Here is a 26002-nt window from a genome sequence, read left to right on the forward strand (position 1 = left end):
TCGATCTCATGACCCCGAGATCAAGACTTGAGCTGAGATTGAGTCGGACGCTCAACCCACTGAGCCACTCAGGTGCCCTCAATTATTTATGTGTAACCATATTTACGGATATGCTTCAGAGGATGGTAAGAAGTACGGAGATCATCCCCATTTCAGTTCACTCAGGCTTCATTGTTTCTGAAAGTGGGTGCGTGTAGGACCGTGGGATTTGTCCTTAGTGGCTTCGGGACTGCTCTGTGGGTGCGTGCATTTGTGGGTGGGAAATTGGAACTTGGTCTGAGTGTTGAGCAGCCGTGTTGGTGTGGGGTACGTGCACAGAGACCCAGGTCCATCCCTGACTCTGCCTGCGGGGCAGCCACTTGGCTCTCTGAGGCTCCCTTTCCTTTTCTGAAAGGGGCAGCTCTCAGATTCTTGTGGATTAGTGGTGAACAGCTTAATCCAGCCCTGGTGGAGGAGCTGATGACACCACAGCTGTTTTCTCTTGCCCTTGGTAAAGCCCTGGGCCCCCTGGCATTGGCTTAGCCTCTGCCACCTCCAGGCATGCCCAAGCATCTAGCCTGGCCCCATGACCCTGTGCTCTGGAAGGTGGGTATGGAGGAGTGATCTCCCTCTCAGAAGGAGGACAGGTGCTAGCAATCCCTTTACTTTGCCCGGTTGGAGTCTGCTAGTCTGAATTTTATATCACAGCAAAAATCTGCACCCACTCTGGCCAGTGGCTGTATGAAGAGGCATGGGGTGCATTTGCTGGAGACATGGGCCTGTGTCCACGGCTGAATGCATGATGTGTGAGGCTGCTGAGCAAATTGGGGTGTGCTGGAAGTGTACAACGAACCCCAGATTTCGAAAACTTGTTACAAAATAAATAATATAAGGGCGCCTGGGTGGCGCAGTCGGTTGAGCGTCTGCCTTCGGCTCAGGTCATGATCCCAGTGTCCTGGGATTGAGTCCTGCATCGGGCTCCCCGCTCAATGGGGAGTCCATTTCTCCCTCTGTCCCTCCCCATGCTCATGCTTGCTCTCTCTCTCTCTGTCAAATAAATAAATAAAATCTTAAAAAAATAACAAAAAACAAAATAAGGAATACAAGAAATGATACTTCGGATATGTTGGAATAAGTTAAAATATATTATTAAAATCAACCTATTCATTTACTTCTTTCTAACACGGCTGCTGGAACATTTGAACTCCAGACACGTGGCTGGTAGCACATTCTGGTGGAAGGTACCATCACACCCGCGGTTCTGGGGCCACAGGTCATAGTGTGTCACTTGTGTTTTGCCTTTGCAGATCCCACCTGCACAGCCAGTCTGTCGTCACGGTGATAGGTGGCGAGGAGCATTTTGAGGACTATGGCGAGGGCAGTGAGGCAGAGCTGTCCCTGGAGACCCTCTGCAATGGGGAGCACGGCTGCAGAGACCCCGCTTTCCCTACCCCCAGGTAACGCAGCCCTGCACTGCGGGTGTGTGTGCATGTATGCACACGTGTGTACCCACTTGTGTGTGTAAATGTGTGTGAGGGCGCGGGGAGGGAGAGAACATGTAAGTTCTACTCTCAGTAATTTCAATTATGTAATACAATGTAGTTGCCATGTTTTACATTCAATCCTCAGACCTTATTCCTGTCGTAGCTGCGAGTTTGTACCTGTTGATCAGCCTCTGTGGGAGGCTTTAACATGGCAAATGATTCTTTGGATTCGTTTCCTTATAATTATCAGACATCCCCAAATTGTCTGGGAAGTTCTGGCTGACTAAGCTGAAGTGCTAGGCCTGAAAGGGTGAGGCCTTCCCTCATGGAGCTGATCCTCCCCCCTTGCCTTCCACAGGGGCCTCACTTGTGTCCACACAAGGGGCCTGTGGCTGGTGACTGGCCCACCTGAGGGCGTGCCTGCCCCTGTAGGTGAGGCTCTTGCCTGGCTCAGCACCTGGTCCACATCTGTCGCCTCTCCCCTTTGTGGCCAGTTCTGGAAACCCTCTCTCTTTGCTGACAGCAGAAGCCGAGTACCTCTGAACCCACATCTGCAAGCCCCTTCCTTTGCCCAGACTGTTGCCCTGGCCCAGAGGACCCCCCAGCCTGGGAGAGGGCCTCTGTGGCAAGTCTGGGAGTTGGCGTGAGTGACGCGTGTGCGTGCTTCTAGCTGCTCTCCTCTCCACACGCACATCCGTGGTGGTGTTGACGCACAGGCGGAGGACTGGGTGCTGCTAAACGTGTGTCTGTCCAGCTTGGTAATCTTTCTTGTCTGCTTAGTCTGTGTCTCTCACGTGGTCTTCTCACTGTTTTCTGTCTCACGTGTAACTTCTGCACTACCACTGACATTTCCCATCAACCTGTCTTTACATGGAACCTCCAAACGGGCTTCCAAAAGCCAGCAGGTCCTAAAGTTGCCGCAGGGGCGTGGCTTTCTTCTTCCCTCAGTAGGCTCCCCGCCAGTGCCCTGAAAGTCCATCGAGATTAGATCACGGGGGGGCAAATAGAATCCGGAGTGTTTAAGGAAGGTCTTAAAAATGACAAAATTATCGGTGATTCCTCACGCACGCACCGTTTTTGAGGCTGGTGGGCTTTAGAGCAGTTCTTAAAAGTAGCTACAGTACAGGAAGTGAGACTCCACCTGTGCTTTGCTCTCACATTGATGTGTTTTTGACAAAGGAGAAAGTAGTGTGTCCAGCCATTTACTTGTTAACGAAGGGGTTTTGTTTTACAATGAAGCCCATGGGCCACATCTGTTTCTCTGAGCACCTGACCAGGAAGAGCAGGTATGTGGCCAAGTCCCCTGCTGCTCGAGCTGGTGCATGTCACCACTCCTAGAGGTGACGTTGAGGGAGGTGGGCTCCCAGCGGTCTAAAGGAAAGAGCCAGAATCTTCCATAGGTACCCGACAACATGCTTCTGTCCAGACCCTCCACGGAGTCACAGATAACCTGGTGGGCCCCTCACTGTCTCCTGAACTGACACTTCTCGTCTCTCTAGCACCGACCCGCTTGCCGCAAAGCTGCACAGCATCCTCACTGATGAGGCTTTTGAGTTTTACTGTAGCCAATGCCACAAACAAATCAACCGCCTCGAGGATCTTTCTGCTCGCCTGAATGATCTTGAAAAGAATAGGTAACTGAGTAGTGCCTGGCCTTGCTCTTTGTTAAGCGGGAGGGAGAGTCTAGTTAACTGCAGCGCCAGCTGGTGGGTCTGGCCAGGGGTGCCACTGGCTCAGCTGGGCCGAACTGCAGCGGAAAGGCGAGTATGCTGGCACCGGGCCCCTTCCTCTGCCACCCCTCCCCCCCGCATGTGCTGAGCCTGTGTTTGGTGCACTCTGCCCTCTTGCTGTGTGTGCATGCCTTAGTCCGAGCCACTGCTTCTGACCCCACGGGAGGGAACTACCTTCACACGCTGTGTGTCCTGCATGAGGAAGTCCGGTGTGTGAAAAAAACAGATACTGTCTCCATCTTACTAAAAGATTTCTTTAACTGAGAGTCACACGAAAGGGCTTTGTGAAATTTAAAGTTACATTTGGTCTTTAAAAACTGATTTGAAGGGGCACCTGGGTGGCCCAGTTGGTTAAGTGCCTGCCTTCGGCTGGGGTCATGATCCCAGGGTCCTGGGATCGAGTCCCACATTGGGCTCCCTGCTCCACGGGAAGCCTGCTTCTCCTTCTGACCCTCCCCTCTCATGCTTTCTCTCTCAAATAAATAAATAAATAAATAAATAAAACCTTAAAAAAAATTAAAAACTGATTTGTAGGGGCGCCTGGGTGTCTTAGTTTGTTTAGCATCTGACTTCCGATTTTGGCTCAGGTCATGACCTCAGCATCCTGAGATCGAGCCTCACGTCAGGCTCCACACTCTGTGGAGTCTGCTTGGGATTCTCTCTCTCCCTCTCTCTCTGTCCCTCCCACAGCTCATGCCCTCTGGCTCTCAAAAAAAAACCCCAAAAGAGATTTGTAAACAGCTTTTGGGAGTATATGTTTAAATCAGGTGAGCCTTTCCTAGAACCTATTTCTTTTCTTTTTTTTTTTTTAAGATTTTTATTTTTAAGTCCTCTCTACATCCAACATGGGGCTCAAACTCATAACCCCAAGATCAAGAGTCACATGCTCTACTGACTGAGCCCACCAGGTGTCCCCCAAACCCATTTCTGTAAGGCTGCCTCAGACTGTTACCAGAATATCCAACTTTGCTACCCTGTATTTAAATGGGCATCCAGGACTGAGCATATGTGCCTGATGCACCCTGGCCTTGGTCAGTCCCCATTCTGCCCCTCTTCCCCGCCTCACAGGTCCGGTTTGTGTGTAAGTGTTTGCCTCCCTCTCCATCCTCCACACCCAACCCTACTCAGGTCAGAGCTCCAGAAGGAGTCCCTTTTGCTGGCTTCCATCAACTTGTCACACTCCAGTTAAAGAAAATGGGTTTGAGTAGCTTATACATATTGGCATGTCCATTGAGCATATTGTTGATTTAGCTTCTCGTATGGGTCAGCCCCTGGGTGGCCAGCCCAGCAGAGCTGGTGAGTGGCCCATAGGGAGCTCTCGTGCTGGGCAGGATGGGATGGTAGATGCTGATCAGTGCTGTGGGCTCCTGGGTGGCAATCTGGAGTGGCTTCCTGAGAAAGGGGGCCTTGGGTTGGTGGGAGGTTACATAAAATGTGGCAGAAAGGCCAGCCATCCTGATGGCTTTGGTGTGTTTAGAAGAGTTGTCTTCCAAAAACTGCTCCCCTGTGTTGAGGATCCTGCAGCCAAAGCCACCTCAGTCTTCCTGGTGGGTCCCTGTGGCTGACAGCCCTGCTGTACCTGCTGACCTACCTCTCATTCCAGTGCAGCACGTTTAATGTCTTCAGCCCCTTTCCTTATGTTCTGTGCAACACCCACAACACAGGCTAGAATCCAGCAAATACCCAGTCGAGTGGGGAGGCTTCTTTGTGGCCAGTTGGCAGCTTCAAAGGGGAGTCTGCGGGGAGGTTTCAGTAGTACTGACAAGAACCTAGCCTTCCGGGGAGACTTGGGAGAAATGTGGCATTTAGTGACTTCAGAGACCTGCTGGGTCTATTGTAGGGAAAACCAGTCTTTCATTTTACATACTATGTGTTTAGCTGGGTGTTCAGTGCTCCGGGAAGTTTCCGCCACCTGGCTGGGGAGGGGTCTCCTATGCTTCCCATATGGAGATCTGCTCTCCTGCTTAAGTGGGTTCAAGTACAGGAATGCCATGTCTGTATTTGAGAGTTAGCACAAAGACATGTATCTCGTCTCTCATTTCTGGAGTGATCTTTTCTGTGCTGAGAACCTGCCACAGGACGGCCATAGTCGCCTCTGCCGGGCCTTTTTTTTTAAAGATTTTATTTATTTATTTGAGAGTGAAAGCGAGAGAGATCACAGAGGGAGGGGGAGAAGCAGGCTTCCCACTGAGCATGGAGCCCAATGTGGGGATCGATCCCAGGACCCTGGGATCACGACCTGAGCCGAAGGCAGCCGCTTAACTGACTAAGCCACCCAGGCACCTCCTCTGCCGGGCCTTTTGAGGGGACCCTGGGACACAGCTAAGTGTAGCTGGCAGGTCCATGGGGCCTTGTGTCCCGTTTCAGCCATTCCCTGAGGAAGACCCTATCGAGGTGGGTTCATATGCCATTAAAATCATTATTGTAATCACAATACAACTGTTGGGAAATTTCTTCCAAACACTGAAGTTAAGGAGATCTAAATCTTGCTTGTTGGTCTCCATGGAATTGCCACAAAATAAATGTATTTGGTTTCTGTTTGTGGATGGTAAAACATGATTCAGTCCCAACTGTGTCTGGAAGCTTTGATGTCAAATATATATATATTTTTTAAAGATTTTATTTATTTATTTGAGAGAGAGAGAGAGAGCAAGCACAAGCAGGGGGGAAACGAAGAGGGAGAAGCAAGCTCCCCGCTGAGCAGGGAGCCCGATGCGAGGCTCGATCCCAGAACCCTGAGATCGTGACCTGAGCTGAAGGCAGACACTTTACCAACTGAGCCACCCAGGCGCCCTGTCAAATATATTTTCTACCCAGTGAACCTCAGAACATGCCTACGGTGATCCTGTTTTCCAGGTACCTGGGAGCCTCTCTGAAAAAATTCATTATGTAGAAATTAACAAGAATATTAAGAAGAAATCAAGAGTAAGAAGGTCTATTTTCCAATTATAAACCTCAAAACTGGACTGGCGGTGTGATCCCTGTGAGGTTGCTGTGTCCCGAGTCCCCGTGCTATTAGGATGAAATCTGGGGTGTCAGTCGGGGTCCTGCCAGGAGAGGGGGCACACAGTAGTGTGAACGAGGAGGGTTTAATAAAGAATGAGTAACTGTAACTGGGGACTGAGTGATGAGGCGCTGGCTGCTGAGAGTGATGGAGGCTCGCCGGAACAGCAGCTTTTAGGGGCAGCCAGCCCGCCTGGCACTGAGGGCCCACCTGCTGCCTGGCCCCTGGCTATGGCGGTGGGCAGCACATTGCCTCCCCTGGTGCCACACTGGCGGGACTTGTTGGGAACCTACCTTCTAGAACTTGATGGGAGTCTGCCCTCTGGCTGCCAGAAAGCCTCACTGGGAGGGGCCTCAGCAGAGACGCTCTGTGACAGAACTGCCCATGGAGCTGGGAGGATGCCGCCGGCACACGGGGAGCCGCAAGGCAGGCTCTGGGGTGAGAGGGACCAGATGTAGCTGAGCACATGAGGACATATGGACACATGGGGGCCCTCCAGCACCCTCTATTGGTAGAAACTGCAAAGGAAGAATCGGAAAAGGGCCCAGATCCATTTCCACAGAACAAGTAGGAAGGATGCGTGTGGAGGTGGGAGGCCGTAAATCCGTAACTGACACGGCACCTGTTTCTCCTCGGATAGAGTTTTCTCCCCGAGCCATGAGGGCATCGTAGGTGTATCTGAGATAGCACGCTGAAGGGAAACAGGATGGGGCTGGTTCCCAGTGTTGGAGGGCAGCTTCTTGTGGGCTGAGGCCCATAGCTTAGCAGTTACATTGAAAATAAAACTGGGGGCGCCTGGGGGCTAAGTTGGTGAAGCGTCTGCCTTCAGCTCAGGTCATGAGCCGGGGGTCCTGGGATCGAGCTTCACGTTGCACTTCCAACAGGGAGCCTGCTTCTCCCTCTGCCCCACCCCCCGTGCTCTCTCACACACGCTCTCCATCTGTCTCTCTCAAATAAGTAAATGAAATCTTAACAACAACAACTCTGGACTTGAGAAATGAGAGACAAGGTAAGTTTGGCCTTTTTTGCCAGTGCAGACGATTCTAATCAGCTGGACGATATGTAACTGACCGTATTTACTGCCCTGAAGTGGCCACAGGAGGGGCCTCTAAGTCACTGCCTGGGCAGGATTTTGGACCCTGCGGTTTCAGTGCCTAAGTTAAAGCTGATGACACAGAACAGGCCTGTGTCACAGTTCTTGTGGGGGCCTCTGATGGCCAAGCGGTTGGAGGGTATGCATTTGGGGCATGGCAGTTGCCCGCAGCTCGACCCAGTGCAGCCGACTGGTGGGTGCAGTGCTGAGCTCAACCTCTGAGCTGAGGTCTGGTCGTGGCTCTGTCTGGGATTTCTGTGGGAGTGGAATAATGTGACTTGCCGAGGCCTTGGCAAGGCCCCGAGATTGCTCCCGTGTCCCTGAATGCTTTGCTGAGCAGACCTTTCTGTGCATGGTGCTGGCCTTGGGGGCAGGCGCTGCATGCCTGTGACCATGCCCCCAACCCCATATCTCTTCAGCCTGAATTTCCTGTTTCCTCCCATTCCTCCCTGTCTGTTCTCTGACATGATTTTCCTGTTTATTTTGATTTTGCACAGTCCAGCGAAACGGCTCTCCAGCAGGAAGGTGGCAAGGTAGGAGACCCGTCGTTATTTACTGAGATGTTCTTCTGAAATGTATCACTGATCATAACTCTTTAAAAACATGTTTGGAAAATACCATTCTCCAAGGTACTTTTTTATTTTTTTAAATCTTTGGAAATTACTTCTCGTGCTTTGGGACTGAAAACAATTCTCGGGGATGGGTTCTGAAAAGAATCTCCACTGCTGTGAGCCGACCGTGGTTTGTGACGGGGAGGTTTGTGCTGAAAGCGTCTGGCATTGCGTCCTTACCAAGTCTTTGCCGAAAGGTCCAGGAGGGTCTGGTGGCGTCCCCGTGTGTCTGCTGTCTGCTAGCCCATGGTAGCGTCTGTGAGGGTCATGGCAGAGCCCAGGTCTGGGGTCCGGGTCAGCTTCTCCAGCGGCTCTGCTCTTCCCGCCCCCACTGGTTCTCCAAGGTGAGGAGAAGGTGGAGGAGGCGTGCCTAAGGCCGATTTTCTGAAGAATACGCTTTTGTGGCCATTTCTCCACTTTCCAGCTTTGGGTTTACCTGTTGGCTTCCTGTGGTGAGAGATGGCAGTGCATACCAGCGCCCTGCCCCTGCCAGGCTCTCTCTGAGGACGGTTTTCGCAGGCTTGTCCAATGACCGCGTCCTTCCCAGGACGCTGCGTAACGCGCACTCGCTTCCTTTCTCAGACCAGTGGTCTTCTGGAGTCAGTGATGGCAGTGCTGTGGCTACTCGCCTCGCCTCCTCGCGGCACCCCTGCAGCTGTCTGGGCGCCACCCCCAGGGCGTCCAGCATTTGCACCAGCTCAGCGGCTGTGGGCGGTGGTCCTCTGGCTCCCACGTGTGCTCCAGTACTTGTTTCAGGGCTTGTCATTTCACTCCCAGATCCTGTCTTCCGTTTTTGGGTTGTTTTTGTTTTTGTTTTTTAAGATTTTATTTATTCATGAGAGACAGAGAGAGAGGCAGAGGGAGAGGCAGGTTCGCCGTTGAGCAGGGGGCCCGATGTGGGGCTCCATCCCAGGACCCCAGGATCATGACCTGAGCCGAAGACAGACGCTTAACAACTGAGCCACTAGGCGCCCCCAGAGATAAATTTTTGAGACCTTGCTGGGTTCTTTCTTCCCGTCCTTTGGCTTAGTGTAGGACTTCCAGTTGGGAACCCTTTGCCTTAAAGCTTTGCAGGCACCACTCAGTACCTTCCCGCACTAGGGCTGCTGCTAGAGCCCTGAGGCTTTCTGGTTTTCTTTGCAACCTTTTCTCTGGGAGCTTTTCAGCTGTTTTCTCTATCCCTCACGTTCAGAAACTTTACGATGAGTCTTGGGAGTCCTTCTCTCCATTAATTATGCAGGGCAGAAAGACAGACTGTTTGATGTGGGAGTTCCCACCCCTTAGTCCTGGGGACATTTCTCAAGCTGTTTGACAGCATTGTCCGCCCCTGTCCTCCTTCTGAAACTCCTGGTTGTGGCCCTGACCGCCTCCTCCTTGCTGCCCCTGCAGCCCTCTGCTCTGGCCCCTCCTGTGACGGACCACAGGCTCTTCCTCGCCATCTCTTGTCCTCGTCTTTCTTTTTTTTTTTTTTAAAGATTTTTTTATTTACTTATTGAGAGAGAGAGAGAATGGTAGAGAGAGCATGAGAGGGAAGAAGGTCAGAGGGAGAAGCAGACTCCCCGCTGAGCAGGGAGCCCGATGTGGGACTCGATCCTGGGACTCCAGGATCATGACCTGAGCCGAAGGCAGTCGCTTAACCAACTGAGCCACCCAGGCGCCCTGTCCTCGTCTTTCTTGATAGAGTTTCCCTCCCAGCCGGTGCTGGTGCTTCTGTCCACCGTGCAGTGGTTGCTCGCAGCTGCCGGGCGGCCTCTGGCTGGCGTGCGTGCAGACAGGCTCTGTGCCAGCTGCTGTCCCAGAGGAACCATGCCTGGCTGTCAGGCTTCAGGATCTGTGCTGGGCTGTGTGTTTGCCGCCTGTGGGCCCAGGTGTCTGGCTCTGCCTCTGTGAGGGTGCGGTCTCAGGTGCTGGGCCTCCCTGGTCGGCTGCAGCCCTCCTGCCCCTTTCCCATACCTCTTCTCTCTGTGGCCTGTGAACCTCCTGTTTTTCTTTTTCTGTAATCTTAGGGGCTTAGGACCCAGCAGAAGCAGAGGTGAAGGTCATCAACCCTCCTCTGCACTTGTTCTCACCATCCCCCTTGTAGAGGAGCATCCAGACTCCAAGGAACATAATGTTTGTTCCAAACCACATGGTGATTACAAGTTAGCATTGCTTTCCTCCTCCCCACACCCATGTTCCGCCCCAGAGACGCTACAGGGGCTGCAACGAGGGAAGGTAAAAGTCTCCGCCCAACCTCCCACGTCCAGGATGTGGACGGGCCCTGGGGTCCCTGGCCCGTGCTGCCTCAGCTGTCTGCTCAGTCTGCCCGCTTCTTTGAAACACCCTCTGAGAATGTGATCTTCCCTTTGCAGATAGGCTTTGGTATGAAAAAGTCCAGTGTGTAGGTATTTATAGTTGTGGTTCACACACGGAGCGTATTCCACAGTCTGTATGCACACGCACTCATGCACACGCACTCAAACACACTCACACGCACACAGTTGTAATCTGCCATTTTGCACTTAAAACCAGCACTAGAATTCTAAGGAAACTGAAAATAACTGGTACTTTCACTCTTCACGGTGTCTCAGGCCTTTGCAGGCGGCACTGTAGCCGGATCGTGGGGTTTGGACCCACCAGCTCTGGCCTCTGTGACCCGGCTGTGTGTTTACCCCACGTGGAAGTGGCTGTGGGGTCAGTGTGCGTGCAAGGACCTGGAGGCGCCCGCACAGGGCTGGGCTCAGGATGCGGGGGGGGGGGCACCAGCGGGATGCCACAGGGCCAAGGGCGCCCACAGGGCAGAAGGCGCTCTGGGGGTGTATCAGACATCTCCCACAGCCCCCTCTCCTGCTGAGTCTCCCGAGTGGGGGTGGGTTGATGTAAACAAGGCCCTCCCCTTCAGCATGTGCCTAAAGTGGCCACATGCCAGCCGTCACCTTCCTGTCCCATGTTCAGCCCTTGGGAAGCGCTGTGAGCTCCTCGTAGGAGCTCAGGAGGGGGTGACAGGCCTTGTACTGTGGCTTCTCTGCAGAGTGGTCTCTGGGCCTGGGGTGGGCAGTTTCCTGCCCCCGGAGTGACATGAGGAGCTCTTGTTGGGGCTAAAGCCATGGGCATTTAAAAGCAACAACTGGACAAAAACAGGATGACCCCTTGGCTTCAGTGTCTCACCCAGGACACATCCAGGAACTTGTGATGCCCAGGGGTAAAGGTGCCCTTCTTTTTTGTTCCCCTTAGAACATTTCTGGAAAAAATTTAAGAAATGCACAAGCTCAGTCAATACTAAAAGGAAAATAGAACTTCATACATTTAATAACATAGAGATCTGCGATATAATTTTTAATAGCATTTTATTGAATTCTTATTCTGTGTTATATCCTTAACAGGAGCTGTTTATATATAAAATCTCATTTACACCTTGTCTGTCATGGGAGAGTAAGGCTTAGGGAGGACGATTGTCTGCCTCAAGGCCACACAGCTCTGAGCCTCAGGCTGCTGTGTTGGGAGCCTAGGTCGGTGCAGGTAGACATGCTACTGGCACTCTGGGCAAATGATCTGAGGATTTTAAGAGGAAGGAAATTAGAGCTGCTACAGTGTCCCCATAGCCAACAAGACTGTCTCTAGGGGGACTGCAAACGTATTTGCTGAGCACCTGTGAGGGGGCCAGTGGCTGAGGAGTGAAGGCAGGGGTTTCCACAGGTCCACAGGATTCCTGGGCCGCACAGCACCTGGTGTGGCCCAGGAGGGCAGGGGCCCTCTGGCACCTGGTGCTGGGCCCTTGGAGCTGTTGCTGCAGAGGACGGCTCCCAAGCTCGACTCCAGGAGAAACTCTGGGTGAGACCCCGGTCTCTCACTGTTATTGCCACAACGAGTAGGTTTGAAAATCAAGTAGCAAGAGTGCATGTGGGTGACACTGCGTATGGAAGTCAGGATCCTGAAGTCACGTTTCACGGGCCGTGGCAGAAGACGAGATTATTTCCTATCACAGAGAGGAATGAAGTCATGTTTTATTACCCAGGACAAAGTACCTTCACCTGTTAGCTGCCAGGGAAGGAGGCCGGGAGGTCAGGTTCCAAAGAGCAGCGGGGATTCTCTCCAGCCCCTTGGGTAACAGCGTCCTACCGGGATCCCTTTGGTGGAGGCCTGGGTTCCGTGCTGCTGGGTTCCAGTTCTCAGATTGACCTGGGAACCCTCATGTTTACAGAACTTGTCGTCCTTCCTGTCTCTGCTCTGCTGAAGGGTCTTCTCTGGACTGGCCTCTTGTTTCTTCTCCACAGGCACCTGCACCAGTCAGGGGCCTTGACCATGGATGCCCTGCAGGACCCTGCCCCAGACCCCATGGAGGGCATGGAAGAGGACATTGCTGACAAGGTCAGCCTCGGGGTGCAGGGCCAGAGGGAGGGCCCCCTACTGATAACACAGCCAGGTCTTAGGGCGCTTGTGGGTGCTACGGCATCATGGTGCAGGCCACATGGGGTGAGGGGTTGGGTGAGGGGTGGTAGTGGTGCCATCAGGGGCTAATTAGATCCTCCGCCAGTCCTGACATTGTCCAGCAAGTTTCCTAGAGGCCCAGTGGCCATGGGATACGCAGAGCAGGAACGGAGAGGTCAGATGTGGGCCCATCCAGGTGCACTGACGCTCAGAGACTCCCGTCACCTGGACCCTGGAGGCAGGACCTTCGGCCGCTCAAGTTTTCAGGGTGGTGATCACAGAGCCAGACCACGTGTGGAATCAGAGTTCCCAGAGAGGCCTTGTGGGGTGGGTTCCTTGGGACCGGGCAGCCTCGCTGTGGAAGCGACCCCAGACTTCTCGAGGGCCAGCTCAGCAAGAGGTGAAGAGAAGGGGTGGCAGCACACCCTTACCTCCTCCCGTCCCCCCACCATGCTCACCTCCTCCTGTGTCCCCATGCTCACCTCCTCCCGAATCCCCCCCCATGCTCACCTCCTCCCGTGTCCCCATGCTCACCTCCTCCCGTGTCCCCATGCTCACCTCCTCCCGAATCCCCCCCCATGCTCACCTCCTCCCGTCCCCCCCATGCTCACCTCCTCCCGTCCCCCCCATGCTCACCTCCTCTCGTGTCCCCATGCTCACCTCCTCCCGTGTCCCCATGCTCACCTCCTCCCGAATCCCCCCTTTCTCACCTCCTCCCGTCCCCCCCATGCTCACCTCCCCCCGTCCCCCCCATGCTCACCTCCCCCGTCCCCCCCACATGCTCACCTACTCCTGTCCCCCCATGCTCACCTCCTCCATGAAAGAGATGGATCCAACTCTAGCCTAGTGGACACTGCCACCAAAACAGTTGGCTGGGAATGCAGGCTGTCTTGCCTCCTGATTCTGAAGCCATTGTGTCACTCCCCAGGTTGTCTTCCTGGAGAAGCGGGTGTCAGAGCTGGAGAAGGACACTGCCGCCAATGGGGAACAGCACAGCCGGCTGAGGCAGGAGAACCTCCAGCTTGTGCACAGGTGAGGCAGGAGGGCCTCCATGGTCGTGGTTGCCTATCAGTGTGAGAGCCCATTCCTCGCAGCCCTCTGCACCTTACAGAGCAGGGTCTTGCTGCCACTAGGGTGTGGCTCACATCTGGAGCTGTCCCTCCACCGGCTGCTGGGAGCCAGGTCGGGGGGCAGTTCCAACTCAGCACTCTCCCCTGACACTTGTCAGGCCCCAGAGGAAGGTGCAAGGGGAGGCACCACCTCACATCTCGGGAGCAGTGAGGCCCGCACCGAGCACCTGGTAGAGACTGGCCTTCGTGGTGGCGGGGGCTGCGTGGGGAGAGGGGCACTGGGACTCTCTGATGGGGGCCCCAAGTCGGGTCCCCGGTTCTGAGAACCCATCCTGACCCTGACATGCCTGGAATGGACTTGTTGCTGTGATGAGTGCCATATTTGGGGCACGTGCATCATCCCCTGTCCCCTTCCCTATGACCTGTGAGGTGGTGCCACCACTGTACCAGCTCACAGGGGAGGATACTGAGGCACAGGTCACTTCAGAGACAGCAAGTAGGGACTATGGAGGGCAGGGCCCCCAGAGCCCCCTGCACTTGGGAGCGGGACCCACCCTGGAAGCATGCGGGCTCTTGCAGGCACTTAGCAGCAGAGATGAATAGACTGGCAACTGCTGACCGACGACGCACAGTCTGGCCCAATTGGGCCCCACACTGAGGAGGACAGTGTCACTGGGGGAGTGGCGTGACCTCCCCTACCATTGTTCTCTCTGGGTTTTGGAACGGGTCGTGCCATGTAGTCTCGTGCCCAGTTTAAGGAAGTACATTTTTCGTGCGGCGTAGGAGCTTGGCTCAGGAGCCTCAGTTCTCTGGGCTGTGCCCGCTTGCAGCTGGGTGTCATAGGGACACAAACAGATGGTGGGGAGGCCCCGGGGGCATGAAGGAGGCTCTGCGATACACTCTGTGACCTCAGGCAAGGACCCCTCCCCTCACAGCCTCCGTGTGCTTGCCCTTGACGCAAGCAGGTGGACTCCACATGCATCCAGCAGGTGTGCTTCCAGCAGGGCTGGACACAGGCCTGATGCCCTCACTTGCCTCCTGCTGTGATGCTTTCATCCTGGACAGCACTGACTTTCCTGACCTTCCTCCAGTGTTGGGCGGGCAGTCTGCTCTTTGGAAGCTGAGTTAGAATGAGTCGTTACTGCAGACGTGACCTGTATGTCACTTACACAGTACAAGCAAGTTGTCTGTGCAGTCAGGAGCCTGGGCTGGACATGGCACACTGTCCAGGCTCTCCCAGCAGGGCCTGCCTGCGTGGTCCTGCTGCAGAACTGGGGGTGGGGTCAGCACGCTCGCAGAGGGCCTTGGTTCTAGCGCTGAGCCAAGGGTTTGTTGCATCTCTGGAGACCTGCGTTCCCCTCCCTGTCCGCATCCAGTGAAACCTGGCTGCACCACCACACTCATTTCTCCAGCTGTCTGGTGAGGCTCCGTCTGATCTCAAGGCATTTATCAGTTATCCACATCTGGAGTGGAAAGTCCATGCTCTGTGCCCCAGAGCCTGCCACATCCAAGCCTGTGGGTGGTTCTTCGGCTGTTTCCTGAGTTCTCCTAAAAACAACATGCTTCTGCTGCTTCGTGAGGGTTCCCAGGGTTCACATTGTCACCAGCCTGCTGCATGGCTACTACCCCTTTACCAGCACCCCGGCAGTCCCGCGCTGGTTCCCCTGCTCCCCAGCAGTCCCGCGCCGGTTCCCCTGCTCCCCGGCAGTCCCGCGCCGGTTCCCCTGCCTCCCGGCTGTCCCACACAGGTTCTCCTGCTTGGCTTTTTTTTTTTTTTTTAAGATTTATTTATTTATTTTAGAGCGAGAGGGAGAGAGCACAAGTGTGCATGAGCAGGGGGGTGGGGCAGAGAGAATCTCCAAGCAGACCTCTCACCAAGTGCGGAGCCAATGCAGGGCTCAATCCCAGGACCCTGAGATCGTGACCTGAGCCAAAACCAAGAGTCAGATGCTTAACCTACTGGGCCCCCCAGGCACCCCTTGTGCTTGGCTTCTTGCTTTCTGGATCCCATGTTTTCTTCTTTTCTTGCTCATTAATTGTCTGTGGAGAACATCCCCGGATGGTTGCCTGGGGGAGAGTGCAGAGGAGTAGGTTCTGCGAGGCCACGTGTGTCTGGAGTGTGTCTGTCCACTGATAGTGTGGCTCGGTCTGGAACCATAGCTGGAGGCAGGGTTCCTGGGAAACTGGCAGGCAGGCGCTGGTGCCCTCTGTGGGTTCTGGGCTCTCACCCTGGATGCTGGGAGGGCCTTGTTTCCTGTGCTGGCACATGGGTTCCAACCTTTAAATCTCAAAGATAACCCTCAGCTTCGGGAAGGTTTTTAGAATTATTTCTCTGTACAGTTTGTTCTTTTTCTTTATCTGTCTGAACTTCTGTTCATCAAATATGTTAGACCTTCTGGAAGTTTCTTCTCATTTTCTTTACTTTCCTGTTCTCTAATTCCGTCATTTCCCTCTTTTTAAGTGGACTCCACACCCAGCGCGGAGCCTGACACAGGGCTCGATCTCACGACCTGGGCTTTTAGCTCAAGAGTTGGACGCTTAACTGACTGAGCTGCCCAGGCATCCCATTTTCCTCTTTTTAAAAATGTAATATTCTTGATTTTCTCCTTCAACTCTTACCAAATTTAAAATTTTTTCTTCTCATGTTTTCAGTTTCTAAGAATCACTTTCTAAATCTCCTTCAGATGTTCTGCTCCTATTTCCCTGGAAGTGGTATCTTCGCTCTGAGGTGTGAATTACAGGGCTTTCTCCTGTGTGGGGTCCTTTTTCTCTGATGGCTTTGGCCGCTTTGTGTCGACACCTTTCCTACGGAGTCTGGTGATCTTTGGTACTCTGTTCACTCTTAGGTGTGAGGCACCAAAAAGAGGTTGAGAAGCCCTGTGTGCGTGGACAGCTCGGGGGCATGGGCTCTGTGGGCAGGGCCTGGAGCCCTTCTCTTTGGGATGGTCAGTTCCTGTCTCCTGCAGGTGGGTGTGGTGGTCTGGAAGGTGCCAGGGTCAGGGCCCCCATGTGAACATTCCCTTTGTCTGCCTCCTAGCTAACACTTGCCCTTGCCTCTGCCATGGGCGACCTGTGTGTGCAGCCTGAGGTGTTGTTGCAGGGTCCTCCTGGGGGCGGGCGCCTGGTGGGCTTGTGCCCCTGGGAGGGCTCCTGCCCACACACTGGGATGGGGATGAGCAGCCTGAAAGCAACGGAGACCACGGTTCTGAGGCCCTGGGTGCCAGTGTGGAAAGCAGAGGTGGTCTTGGGGGCACAGCCTCTGCTTCAGAACCGTCTTGAGCAGAGCTGTGGATGGGAGTCTCACCACCTCTGCTGCCCCTCCTCCAGGTAGGCGCTGGGGCCAAGAGCAGAAGGCCTCTTACCTCCTCCCCTTCACCTCCACAGAGCCAATGCCCTCGAGGAGCAGCTGAAGGAGCAGGAGCTGAGAGCCTGCGAGATGGCGCTGGAGGAGGCCCGGAGGCACCGAGAGCTCGTGTGCAAGATGGAGCGGGAGCGGAGCATCGAGGTGGAGAGCCTGCAGGCCAGGTGGGGCGCTCCGCCTCAGCAGCTGCCTCACCCAGGCGGTCCACTGTCTGGGAATGGAGCTGCTTGCTTGCTTGCTTTATTCATTTATTTATTTATTTATTTTTAAGGATTTTATTTATTCATTTGAGACACAGAGAGAGAGCCTGAGCAGGGGGAGGGGCAGAGGGAGAGGGAGAAGCAGGCTCCCCATTGAGCCAGGTGCCCGATGTGGGGCTCGATCCCAGGACCCTGGGATCATGACCTGAGCCGAAGGCAGACGCTTAATGACTGAGCCACCCAGGCGCCCCTGGAGCTGCTTTTAGAGAAAGGGGGAAACCCACTGAGGAGAGTTGTAACACTGCTCAAGATCAGAATTCGAACACAGACCCTGCACGATGTCATTTTGAGTCTCTCTGCTCTCCACGTTCTCCCCATCAGAACACCGGTCCTTGTTGAGACTTGACAGGAGTCCCTTTCTGCTTATCTGGAGTTAGGAGCCTTTGAAGCGTTAGGAGAAGTGGGGAAAAACAGCACATGGGTGTGCACACCCTGCAGGAAACATGCAGTAGAAGCTGGAGACTGACATCAGCCCCCACGCAGGCTCGCAGCTGGAGGGGCAGCACGGGGTGCTGTTGGGCTAGAGCAAGCCCGCACGTCTCCCAGCGGGGAAGGGAAGAGGCCACCTGCAGGCAGATGCCGTGGATGCTACTCTGGGGACAGCCCGGCCTGGGCAGCCGGGGGACCTTCTTTCCTGGGCCTCAGCACAGTGTGGTTCAGTGTGTTCCTCATCTCTGTGTGCTGGAGCCTCTCCCCTGCGGCTCTGAGCAGGACAGCAGCCTGGAGGGGGTGACGTACACCAGGTGTCATGAAGCCCTCGGGGGACAGGGCAGGACTCCACGTCAGTGCTTCTGAGCAGACCTGCTGCCTGCTCCGTGTGGCTGGATCCTGTCAGCCTCCTGCAGTTACCTGGGGGCGGAGGGGGGCAGGTCAGCACCCTGAGGTCAGCCCAGGCCAGGGGCCTCCGTGGTGTGGCCCCAGCCCACTGCAGTGCACAGGAAGACCCTTACTCAGTACAGGGGACTGCTGAAGGCGGCAGGACGGACAGGACTGTGGAAAGGAGAAGGTGCTCCTTGGAGAAGGGGCTGAGTTTGTGGCTGGGATGGGGGAGAAGCCAGCGGAGCCCTGCAGCATCTCATCGGGTCAAACAGTAGGGAAGTGCTCAGACAAAAGCACGTATCTGCACAGTGATGGGGCAGCTGACAGGGCTCCTGATGGTCAAAGCTGGACCACTTTGAGTAGCACAGTAACAATGATACTATTGGACACAACCCAGAGCCCAACTCAGTGTGAGGACTGGTGAAGACGTGGAGCCAAGACACGAACCTTCCTCACAGAGGAATTCCCAAAGATATGTGGAGATGCCCCTCCGGGGGTGGCGCTGAGTCCTCCCTCCCCTGGGGCGTGGGCCGGGCCCGGTGACGGGCTTCCAGAGGACAGGGAACGCACGGGAGGAGACACCTGGAAACACACCTTCACCAGGTGACCCAGGTCGGCATTGCCCGTGGCGAGTCATGTGGACTTGGGCACCCGATCTGGTAACAAGGGCACCTCACCTCTGACCCATCTCATCCCGAGAAACACCAGACAAACCCAGTGTGAGCGGCATCGGACCAAATATGGGACCAGAACTGCTCAAAACGACCAAGGTCATGAAAAGCCGGGAAAGGCCTCCAGACTGCCAAAGACCAGAGGGGACAAAGACGAGGCAGCAAAGTGCAGTGTGGCCCCGGGAGGGGTCCTGGGGTGGGAAGGGGCACTGGTGGGAAATCAAATGAAGTCTGTGGTTTGGTGACTGGTATATCCCAGTGTGGCTGTGTGGGCTGTGGCAAAGGCACCACAGTGATGAGCAGATGCCATGCGGGAAGCTGTATGGGGCCAGGGTCCACAGGGACTCCGCACTATGTCTACAACTGTTTTGTAAACCCACAAGTATCCCCAGACCCAAAGTGTATTTAATAACCATCCTGGCTTATGGAAAAGTTGGGGTCTAGAGTACTCGAGTGGTGCGTAAGGACTGGGGTGTCTTGGGGAGCCTCTGTGGGTCCCGGGTGACTCCTGGCGGGGCTGCCGAGACAGTGGGCCTCCCTTGCCTCAAGCAAGCACATTTCCTGGGTATGAGGTCCCAGCCTTCTTCTTGTGTCTCAGGCTGCAGCAGCTGGACGAGGAGAATGGGGAGCTGAGGTCATGCACGCCCTGTCTGAAGGCCAACATTGAGCGCCTGGAGGAGGTGAGTGGTCAGCTGGGAGCACTGAGCACATGGGGCCCAGCCCTGTAATATGTGGGAACGAGATCAGCCAGGCTAGCTTGAGCGCGTTCCTCCACCGTCTGCAACTGAGGGGTTCTCTAAAGCGGGACAGCCACACAGCCAGCCAAGGGTGTGACCACAGGCCAGGAAGCCGTGCTGCTCTAGAGAGCAAACTGATGGGACAGTCCCCACAGGTCCCATGGCATGGGGACAAGGACAGCTTGGGCCTGGCTGTCACTTTGTTGGAAGATGTTGGTCCCTGCCTGGCTTCCCAGCTTTCCCACAGACACGGGATCCTTGGGTCCAGAGGTTCAGCTGAGATGAACCTGTGGCTGAATTCAGGGCCAACTTCAGCTGGACCCCTCCTGCCCTGTCCTGCAGGTATTCACTGGAGAGACCTCCCCATCCCCATCCTCCCCTCCCTGCCAAGTGTCCCTGGGAAGCTCTGAACCCTGAGGACATCCAAGACCACATGGGCTCTGGCTCCCGTGAGCAGTTCCCGCGGAGCAGCTGTGGGTCAGATCCTGCTCTTGCATAGGTCGTCCCTGCCCTGCCTCCCCTGAGAAGCCGTCCCTGTGTCCTGTGCGGCCAGCCCATTCCGGAGCACCGCAGGCCCGCCTGCCTGCATGGTGGTCAGGGTCAGCATGGCCCCAGAGGTGTGTGCACCTCTGCCGTGATGGGGTGGCTTAGACGCAGCCTTTATGGACGGAGCCAGGAAAGCTGTGTGAACGGGGCGGCAGGCAGGCATGTCCGCAGCAAGTCTCCTGCTTCCACAGGAGAAGCAGAAGTTGCTGGATGAGATTGAAGAGTTGTCCCTGCGGCTCAGTGATGAGCAGGAAAACAGGAGGAAGCTGGGCGACAGGCTGAGCCACGAGAGGCACCAGTTCCAGAGGGACAAGGAGGCAACCCAGGAGGTGAGCATGTCGCCCTCTGTGTCCTAAGACCCGAGGCCGGCAACCGTGTAGTGCCGTGCTGGGCAGGGCTGCTGGGCGTGAGGGGTTTGTCATCCTACTTGGAAATGGCGCTCAGACTGACCCAAAGGTTCCGAAGCTGAGGGCTGAGCTAGTCCTTGCCGCCTGGGTGCCTGGAGCCCTGTTCACCCCGAGGTTGCCCGCAGCTGATCGAGGACCTGCGCAAGCAGCTGGAGCACCTACAGCTTTTCAAGCTGGAGGCCGAGCAGCGGAAGGGCCGGGGCAGCAGCATGGGCCTGCAGGAGTACAACAGCCGCACCCGCGAGAGCGAGTTGGAGCAGGAGGTCCGCAGGCTGAAGCAGGTGCGGGCAGACACACCCCTGTACCCTGCAGAAACTTCCAGGAGCCCAGCGTGGGGCGGGGCACATGCGAGGGGGCGGGTGGCTGGTGCCTGAGCCAGAAGCCACTCTGGCCAGTCCCTGTGCAGGCTCAGCCACCAGTGGGGTCATGGCCCCAAGAAGGATGCTGCTGTTGTGTCCCCCACCCAGGATAACCGAAACCTGAAGGAGCAGAATGATGAGCTCAACGGGCAGATCATCAACCTGAGCATCCAGGGCGCCAAGAACCTCTTCTCCACGTCCTTCTCGGAGTCCCTGGCTGCAGAGATCAGCTCCGTCTCCCGAGATGAGGTAAGGCCCATCCAGGCCCTGCCACCCAGATGTGTCCCAGTCTGTGCACCAAGCCGGCACTGACGCCACTCTTCCCGCAGCTCATGGACGCGATTCAGAAGCAGGAGGAGATAAACTTCCGCCTGCAGGATTACATTGACCGGATCATCGTGGCCATCATGGAGACCAACCCATCCATCCTGGAGGTCAAATAGAGGCAGGAAGGCCCAGCCTGGTGGGCCCAGGACCCCACCTGCACCCAGGAGATGGCCACAGCGTGCTCACGGCCCAGACCAGCGGCTGGGCTAGGGTGCAACAACGGGTCTGCAGAGGGAGAAGGAACGGGAGCCCTGGGACCGGGGGCCCACTTGGGAGGGTGGGGCCGGGCCTGCTCTCTGCAGAGATGCGGAGACTACGTCTCAGGCTCAGGTGAGCCCTTCTGGGAGCTCCCTCCCGTGTGGCAGACCCCTCTGCAGCCCTACCCATCAGGAAAGGAAGGATACATCCCCACCGGGGTGCTGCCGTGTGCATCTGCTCAGGGGCTCTCACCCGCATGGCACAGAGGCCCCAGGACCCTCTCGCCAGACGTGGTGATGTGGGAAGTACAGGCAGGCGAGGCAGTGTGTGTAAGGGTCTGGCTAGGAGCTGTGGGGGTCCCAGCTTTCCTGGGGCCGTCACCCATCCAGAGGGGGCACTTCAGTCCAGCCTCAGATCTTCCCGTGGTGGCTGGGGCAGGAGCCTCCCCTCTGAAATCAGGACTTGAGAGGCTCCCCACGTGGAGTATGCTTTCCGGACAGGGTGGACGTCACTGGCTGACCCCAGGTGCCGGCAGCATCCTGGTGAGAAACTGCCTCCCCGTCCATGTGGCCTCCCGGCCTCCTGGAGCCCCCCTCCCTGGGCAGATCTCAGCTGCCCCAGGTGAGTCCCGGTTTCCTAGGCAGAGTCCACATGTCTGGAAGCACGTTTCCTCTGGGAGTTTGAAGTCGTTGAAGTGGCCATCCTTCCCCGAGCTGGGTTTTGCAGGTTCTCTCAGTACACAGATCAAGAGCAGAGAACAAGGCCCTCCCAGCAGTGTGGGGGCTCCTTGCCTGGCTCTGTGCCCCCACTGCCAGGCACCACACCACCGTGGGGGCTGCTGGGCCTGCCCCCACCCTGAGCCTAAGCACCGGCCAGGAGCCCCTGGGTGCTCCCGGGTGGGTCAAGACCCCGCACACAGACTGGCCACTGCTGTGTGTGTGTGTGCGTGTGTGTGTGCGTGCGTGCGTGTTGCCCTGCGTCCCTCCATCCTCCATGTGGCCCACCTTCTACACTAAGATTTAAGACGTTGCCTCGTATTGTACATTTTGGGGAAAGCCTTGGGTGTAAATCAGTGTAAACTTGGAGGAGAGATTTTTCTATCATGTAGAGTAGGTATTTTTTATAGATTGAAGGTTGATCAATTTTTTAATACTTCCAAGAGAGAAAACTATCTGTGTATACACATAAAATATATATATGTATGATAATAAATACTGGAACTCTGCTTTCTGTGCCCAGCCCTGCCCTGGTGACACAGACGTGGGTCTGTTTCTGTCCATTACTCAGCGGTCCTGTAACTGTAAATATGAATTGCCAGGAGATGTTTCACACAGACACCCAGGCCTTCTACTTGCACAGTGACCCTGTTCCCTTCCCCTTGAGAAAGACTCTTCAGGCAGAGCAGTGGTGGCCCGGATGCTGAAGGGCAAGTCCAGGACAGTCTCGCTGAAGATTAAAGCTGTCTATACACACAGAGGCTGGCCTCTTCCTCCGTGGGGTCTGGGGGCTGGGTGGGGTGCCATGGGCCCGGCCCCCCAACATACTGGGGGGCCGTGTACCATGTGACCTCTGCAGGAGACCTGGTCAAGCTGACCCCTCCCGGAGGTCCCAGGGTTGCACCTCCAGCCTGGATCCTCAGCAGAGCTCAGCCGAGGGGCCCTCCTGGGGTGAGGCCATGTGATGGGGCCTTGGGGTCACGGGTGTTCACGGTAGGACATAGCCGAGTGCAGGCTGGGCTGAGGGGGTGCATCCCAGGTCTGGGACTCGTTGATGTCCCAGTGGGACATGTAATCAGGGATGATGAAAAGGCCTGTGGGGGTCATGCAGATTACCCAAACTGAAAGCACATGCTCTGGCAGGATTTGGCTCGAAGATGAGGAAGAAGGTTGGGCTGGGTGGCCAGGCTGGGGAGGAGAGCTCACTTACCACTATCGTCACGGGGAGGACCGTGAGAAGGTTCTGTGGGTAAGTGGGCATATGTAATTTGAAGTGGGAGTTGTTAGCCAAAGCCCCCAAACTTGATTCCCCAGCCCAGGCATCCACGGGAGCAGCAAACCATGCATTTACCACCTTCCTCAGACTGAGCTAGCTAACTGCATGTCAGAGAAAAATGGACCAACTGAGGCCCACAGAAGGCCAAGGACCCCACCCCCTAGCCACCCAGCAGGGCACTGAAGGGGCTTGAGCCCAGGTATGCTGGCCTATGGGGCCAACCTGAGGGCAGTGGTGAGTGGACACGGCCTGGCTTGTGGTGAGCAGGGGCCCCAGAACTCCAAAGGTCACCAAGGTCAGGCCTGGGAGACCTGGTTCTGTGTAGGTTGCAGTGAAGCGGGAACCCGGGGGGCTCTTGGGGTGCGGACGTGTCCAAGGCCAACTTCCTGCCCAGAGCCACCTCCCGGCTAGTTTTCCGGGGTCTGGAGAGTATGTAAAGGTCCAGGCTCCCACCTGTGCTCCTGATGCTCCAAGCAGGTACTTCCCTAAACAGGCAGACCAACGCACTCTCGTTAGCAAGCCCATCAGTGGGACTTGTGCCCAGCTGCCCACAGGTGGGACCAGCAGAACTCGCCCTGGGATGGATGGCGTTGTGCTGTGGCTTGGGGTGCAGGCTTCAACCCCAGACTCCTGTTGGAGCTCTGCACATAGGGCTTGCTCAGCCCTAGGGGTGCCAAAGTGCTGCTGTGGCAAGTTCAGGTCAGTGAGGGTCCAGGAGAGCCTGGGCCCTAGCCTGGGCGCACTTGGTGACACCTGTTTTCCACCTACCCCGTCTGCCCATCTGGAGCCTGCGGGGCCCATCTCTGCCTTAGGAGAAGCTGAAAGTGGGGAGGGGGCCTAGCTCCATCAAGTGTTTCATTTATGCTCTTGAACATGTGGGGGCCTATCCATGGTCTGGTCCCACTAGCGGCCGATTCTGAGATCCCTGCCCTGGCCCTCCCAGGGTCCCCAGCCCAACGGGGAGACACAATTATCCACTGGAACACGGTGGGGCCAGAGAACACTTGGAAATCCACAGTATATGGAGACAGCAGTGCCCATTGCCAGCCAGGAAGGGCCACCCAGGGCTAATCCTGTCTCAGGTCAGCTCATGTTGGTAGAGGACTGCTTGAACCTTCCAAGTCTTGGTCAGTCCTGCATGATGGAGGAGCACAAAGCAAGGAAGAGGGCTACTGGTGCGTGGGTGCATGGCTCTTGTGGTTCAACTGTCCCTCGAGCACCACCCAGCCCCTTGCCTCGGCCCTGCTCCAACCAAGCCATGCTGAAGGAAGGGTGCCCATGTTTGCTCCCAGCCTGGCTGCCCCAGCACCTGCCCCTCCACCTGCTGGCAGTTCAGAGACCTGCAGATGGAGGCCCTGGGAAGGGCCCTTACTTTTTACCTTATGTGGGCATTTGCTGTCCTGTTTAAGCCAGGCATGGGGGGCAAGGGGCATTTCGCAAAGCAGGCAATGATGGGTCATTCCTTAAAATTGGCCAGAGCGCAGGTTGCATAGCTCTCAGCACAAAGGTGTCCTGCACTTGACCCACCTTGACTGAAGCATGCATGTCCCACCCCAGAGGGTCCCTGAGCCCAAATCCCATTAGAATCTCTACTCCATGATTGGGCCCTTTGGGTCCCAAAGTGGAGAACAACACAGGCACACAGGGACGTTCGAACCAACACACAGGGCTTTGTGTCTGGCCCTTCCCAACCCTTGGTCAGCTCCCTCCTCTTGGACACGGAGCAACTCCAGTCCTGAAGACGCCTCCTGAGGCCTTCTTGTCGTGACTTGGCTTTCTCCCCCCACGAGAGGCCTTGGCCCCTTTCTGGGGAGGGCAAGAATGCTCACCCCCATGTAGGCCGTGGCTCTGAAAAACTGCAGTGAGCAGACCGGGATCTCAGCTCAGTTTCAGCTGCTTCTCTTGTTGGGAGGTTACAGGGCTGTGGACACCAGTCCAACAGCCACCCCAGCCAGTGTCAATTGGAGCTGTGGTTACTGAGCCCCCCCCCCCCCACCAGGAGATGGCCCTTGACTCCCCTCATGTGACTCCACAGCCACAAGAGGTCAGAGGCCACACATCACATTCGTGCAGGTGAGGAAGCGCGGGGCAGGCCAAGTCACTCAACGGCTCTCTGTCCCCACAAGCTTGCTGCTTAGAGCCCTCAGGAAGCAGCTCCATCCCTGCTGCAGCATCTGGAGAGTGAGACAGGTTTTCCTGGGGCTTGGTCTCCTGGGAGCGCTGAGCCCTGTGCCCGTAGGTCCTACTGAGGTTAGCTGACTTTGTGGGCACTGGAACAGACATGACCCAGTCTGGAGGCAGAATTGGGCCACAGCCACTCTCCCTGAATCCCTCTTAGCTGACATGCCTTGCTTCTGCGTTTCCCGCATGACCAGTGCCTCCCCAGGCTCCCCAAGTGCCCCCGAATGCCTCCCCTCTTCCCGCTCTACAGCCTCCCTGTGCTTCACTTGCATCTGATAAACTGCCTTCCTGCATGTCCTGCTGCAGAGTCCCGCCTCCAGTTTCGTGACTGCTGGTTATGAGTGACCTCAAGCTGCCCAAAGAGAACCTAATGGGAGACACTGGCCCTAGGAGGCTCTTCTGTGAATTTGGCGACTGGGGGTCCTGTTCAGAGGCCCCGGCGGAGCAACACCGCCTTCCCAGGTTTAGGGGTCTTCCTGCCAGGCGCCGGGATGAGCGCTCCGTGGATGGTATCTCATTTCGTCCTCTTTTACCGAGGAGGACACCGAGGCCCACAGAAGTAATGTGACCGCGTCCCGTTGTGAGTGCCAAGGCCTCGTCTCCACCCAGGTCGGTCCCACCAAAACTGGAGCTGTGGACCACGAAGCCTTGAAGAGGGGCAGAGAGGGTCTGGGGCAGCCGGAGGGCGGGAGGCAAGGGGGGCTCAGGAGACCCAGGCAGGGCGCTACGGAGGTCTGCGGGCCCCGTGGACACGGAGGGGCCAGGG

General features: G+C 56.0%; 1 protein-coding gene across 4 annotated transcripts in view; it reads left to right on the forward strand.

The window, feature by feature from the left end:
* The window catches only part of RAB11FIP3 (RAB11 family interacting protein 3), an 86273-nt gene extending 63985 nt beyond the window's left edge, over positions 1–22288 (forward strand). For 2 of the 4 annotated variants that reach the window (XM_028111617.1, XM_028111619.2), the window contains 10 exons: positions 1287–1436; positions 7788–7823; positions 12155–12248; positions 13237–13340; positions 16763–16903; positions 19088–19169; positions 19964–20101; positions 20305–20460; positions 20647–20787; positions 20868–22288. In XM_028111617.1, coding sequence (XP_027967418.1) covers positions 1287–1436; positions 7788–7823; positions 12155–12248; positions 13237–13340; positions 16763–16903; positions 19088–19169; positions 19964–20101; positions 20305–20460; positions 20647–20787; positions 20868–20981 — 1156 coding nt within the window. In that variant the 3' untranslated portion in view covers positions 20982–22288. Of the gene's footprint in view, positions 1–1286; positions 1437–1608; positions 1617–2952; positions 3098–7787; positions 7824–12154; positions 12249–13236; positions 13341–16762; positions 16904–19087; positions 19170–19963; positions 20102–20304; positions 20461–20646; positions 20788–20867 lie in introns of all 4 variants that reach the window. The other 2 variants (XM_088017248.1, XM_028111618.1) reach the window with 2 other exon arrangements.
* The last annotated feature ends 3714 nt before the right edge of the window (positions 22289–26002 follow it).

This window comes from Eumetopias jubatus, unplaced genomic scaffold (genome assembly GCF_037043125.1).
Source record: "Eumetopias jubatus isolate StellerSeaLion01/CBP00866 unplaced genomic scaffold, mEumJub1_p1.0 scaffold_12, whole genome shotgun sequence".
NCBI lineage: Eukaryota > Metazoa > Chordata > Mammalia > Carnivora > Otariidae > Eumetopias > Eumetopias jubatus.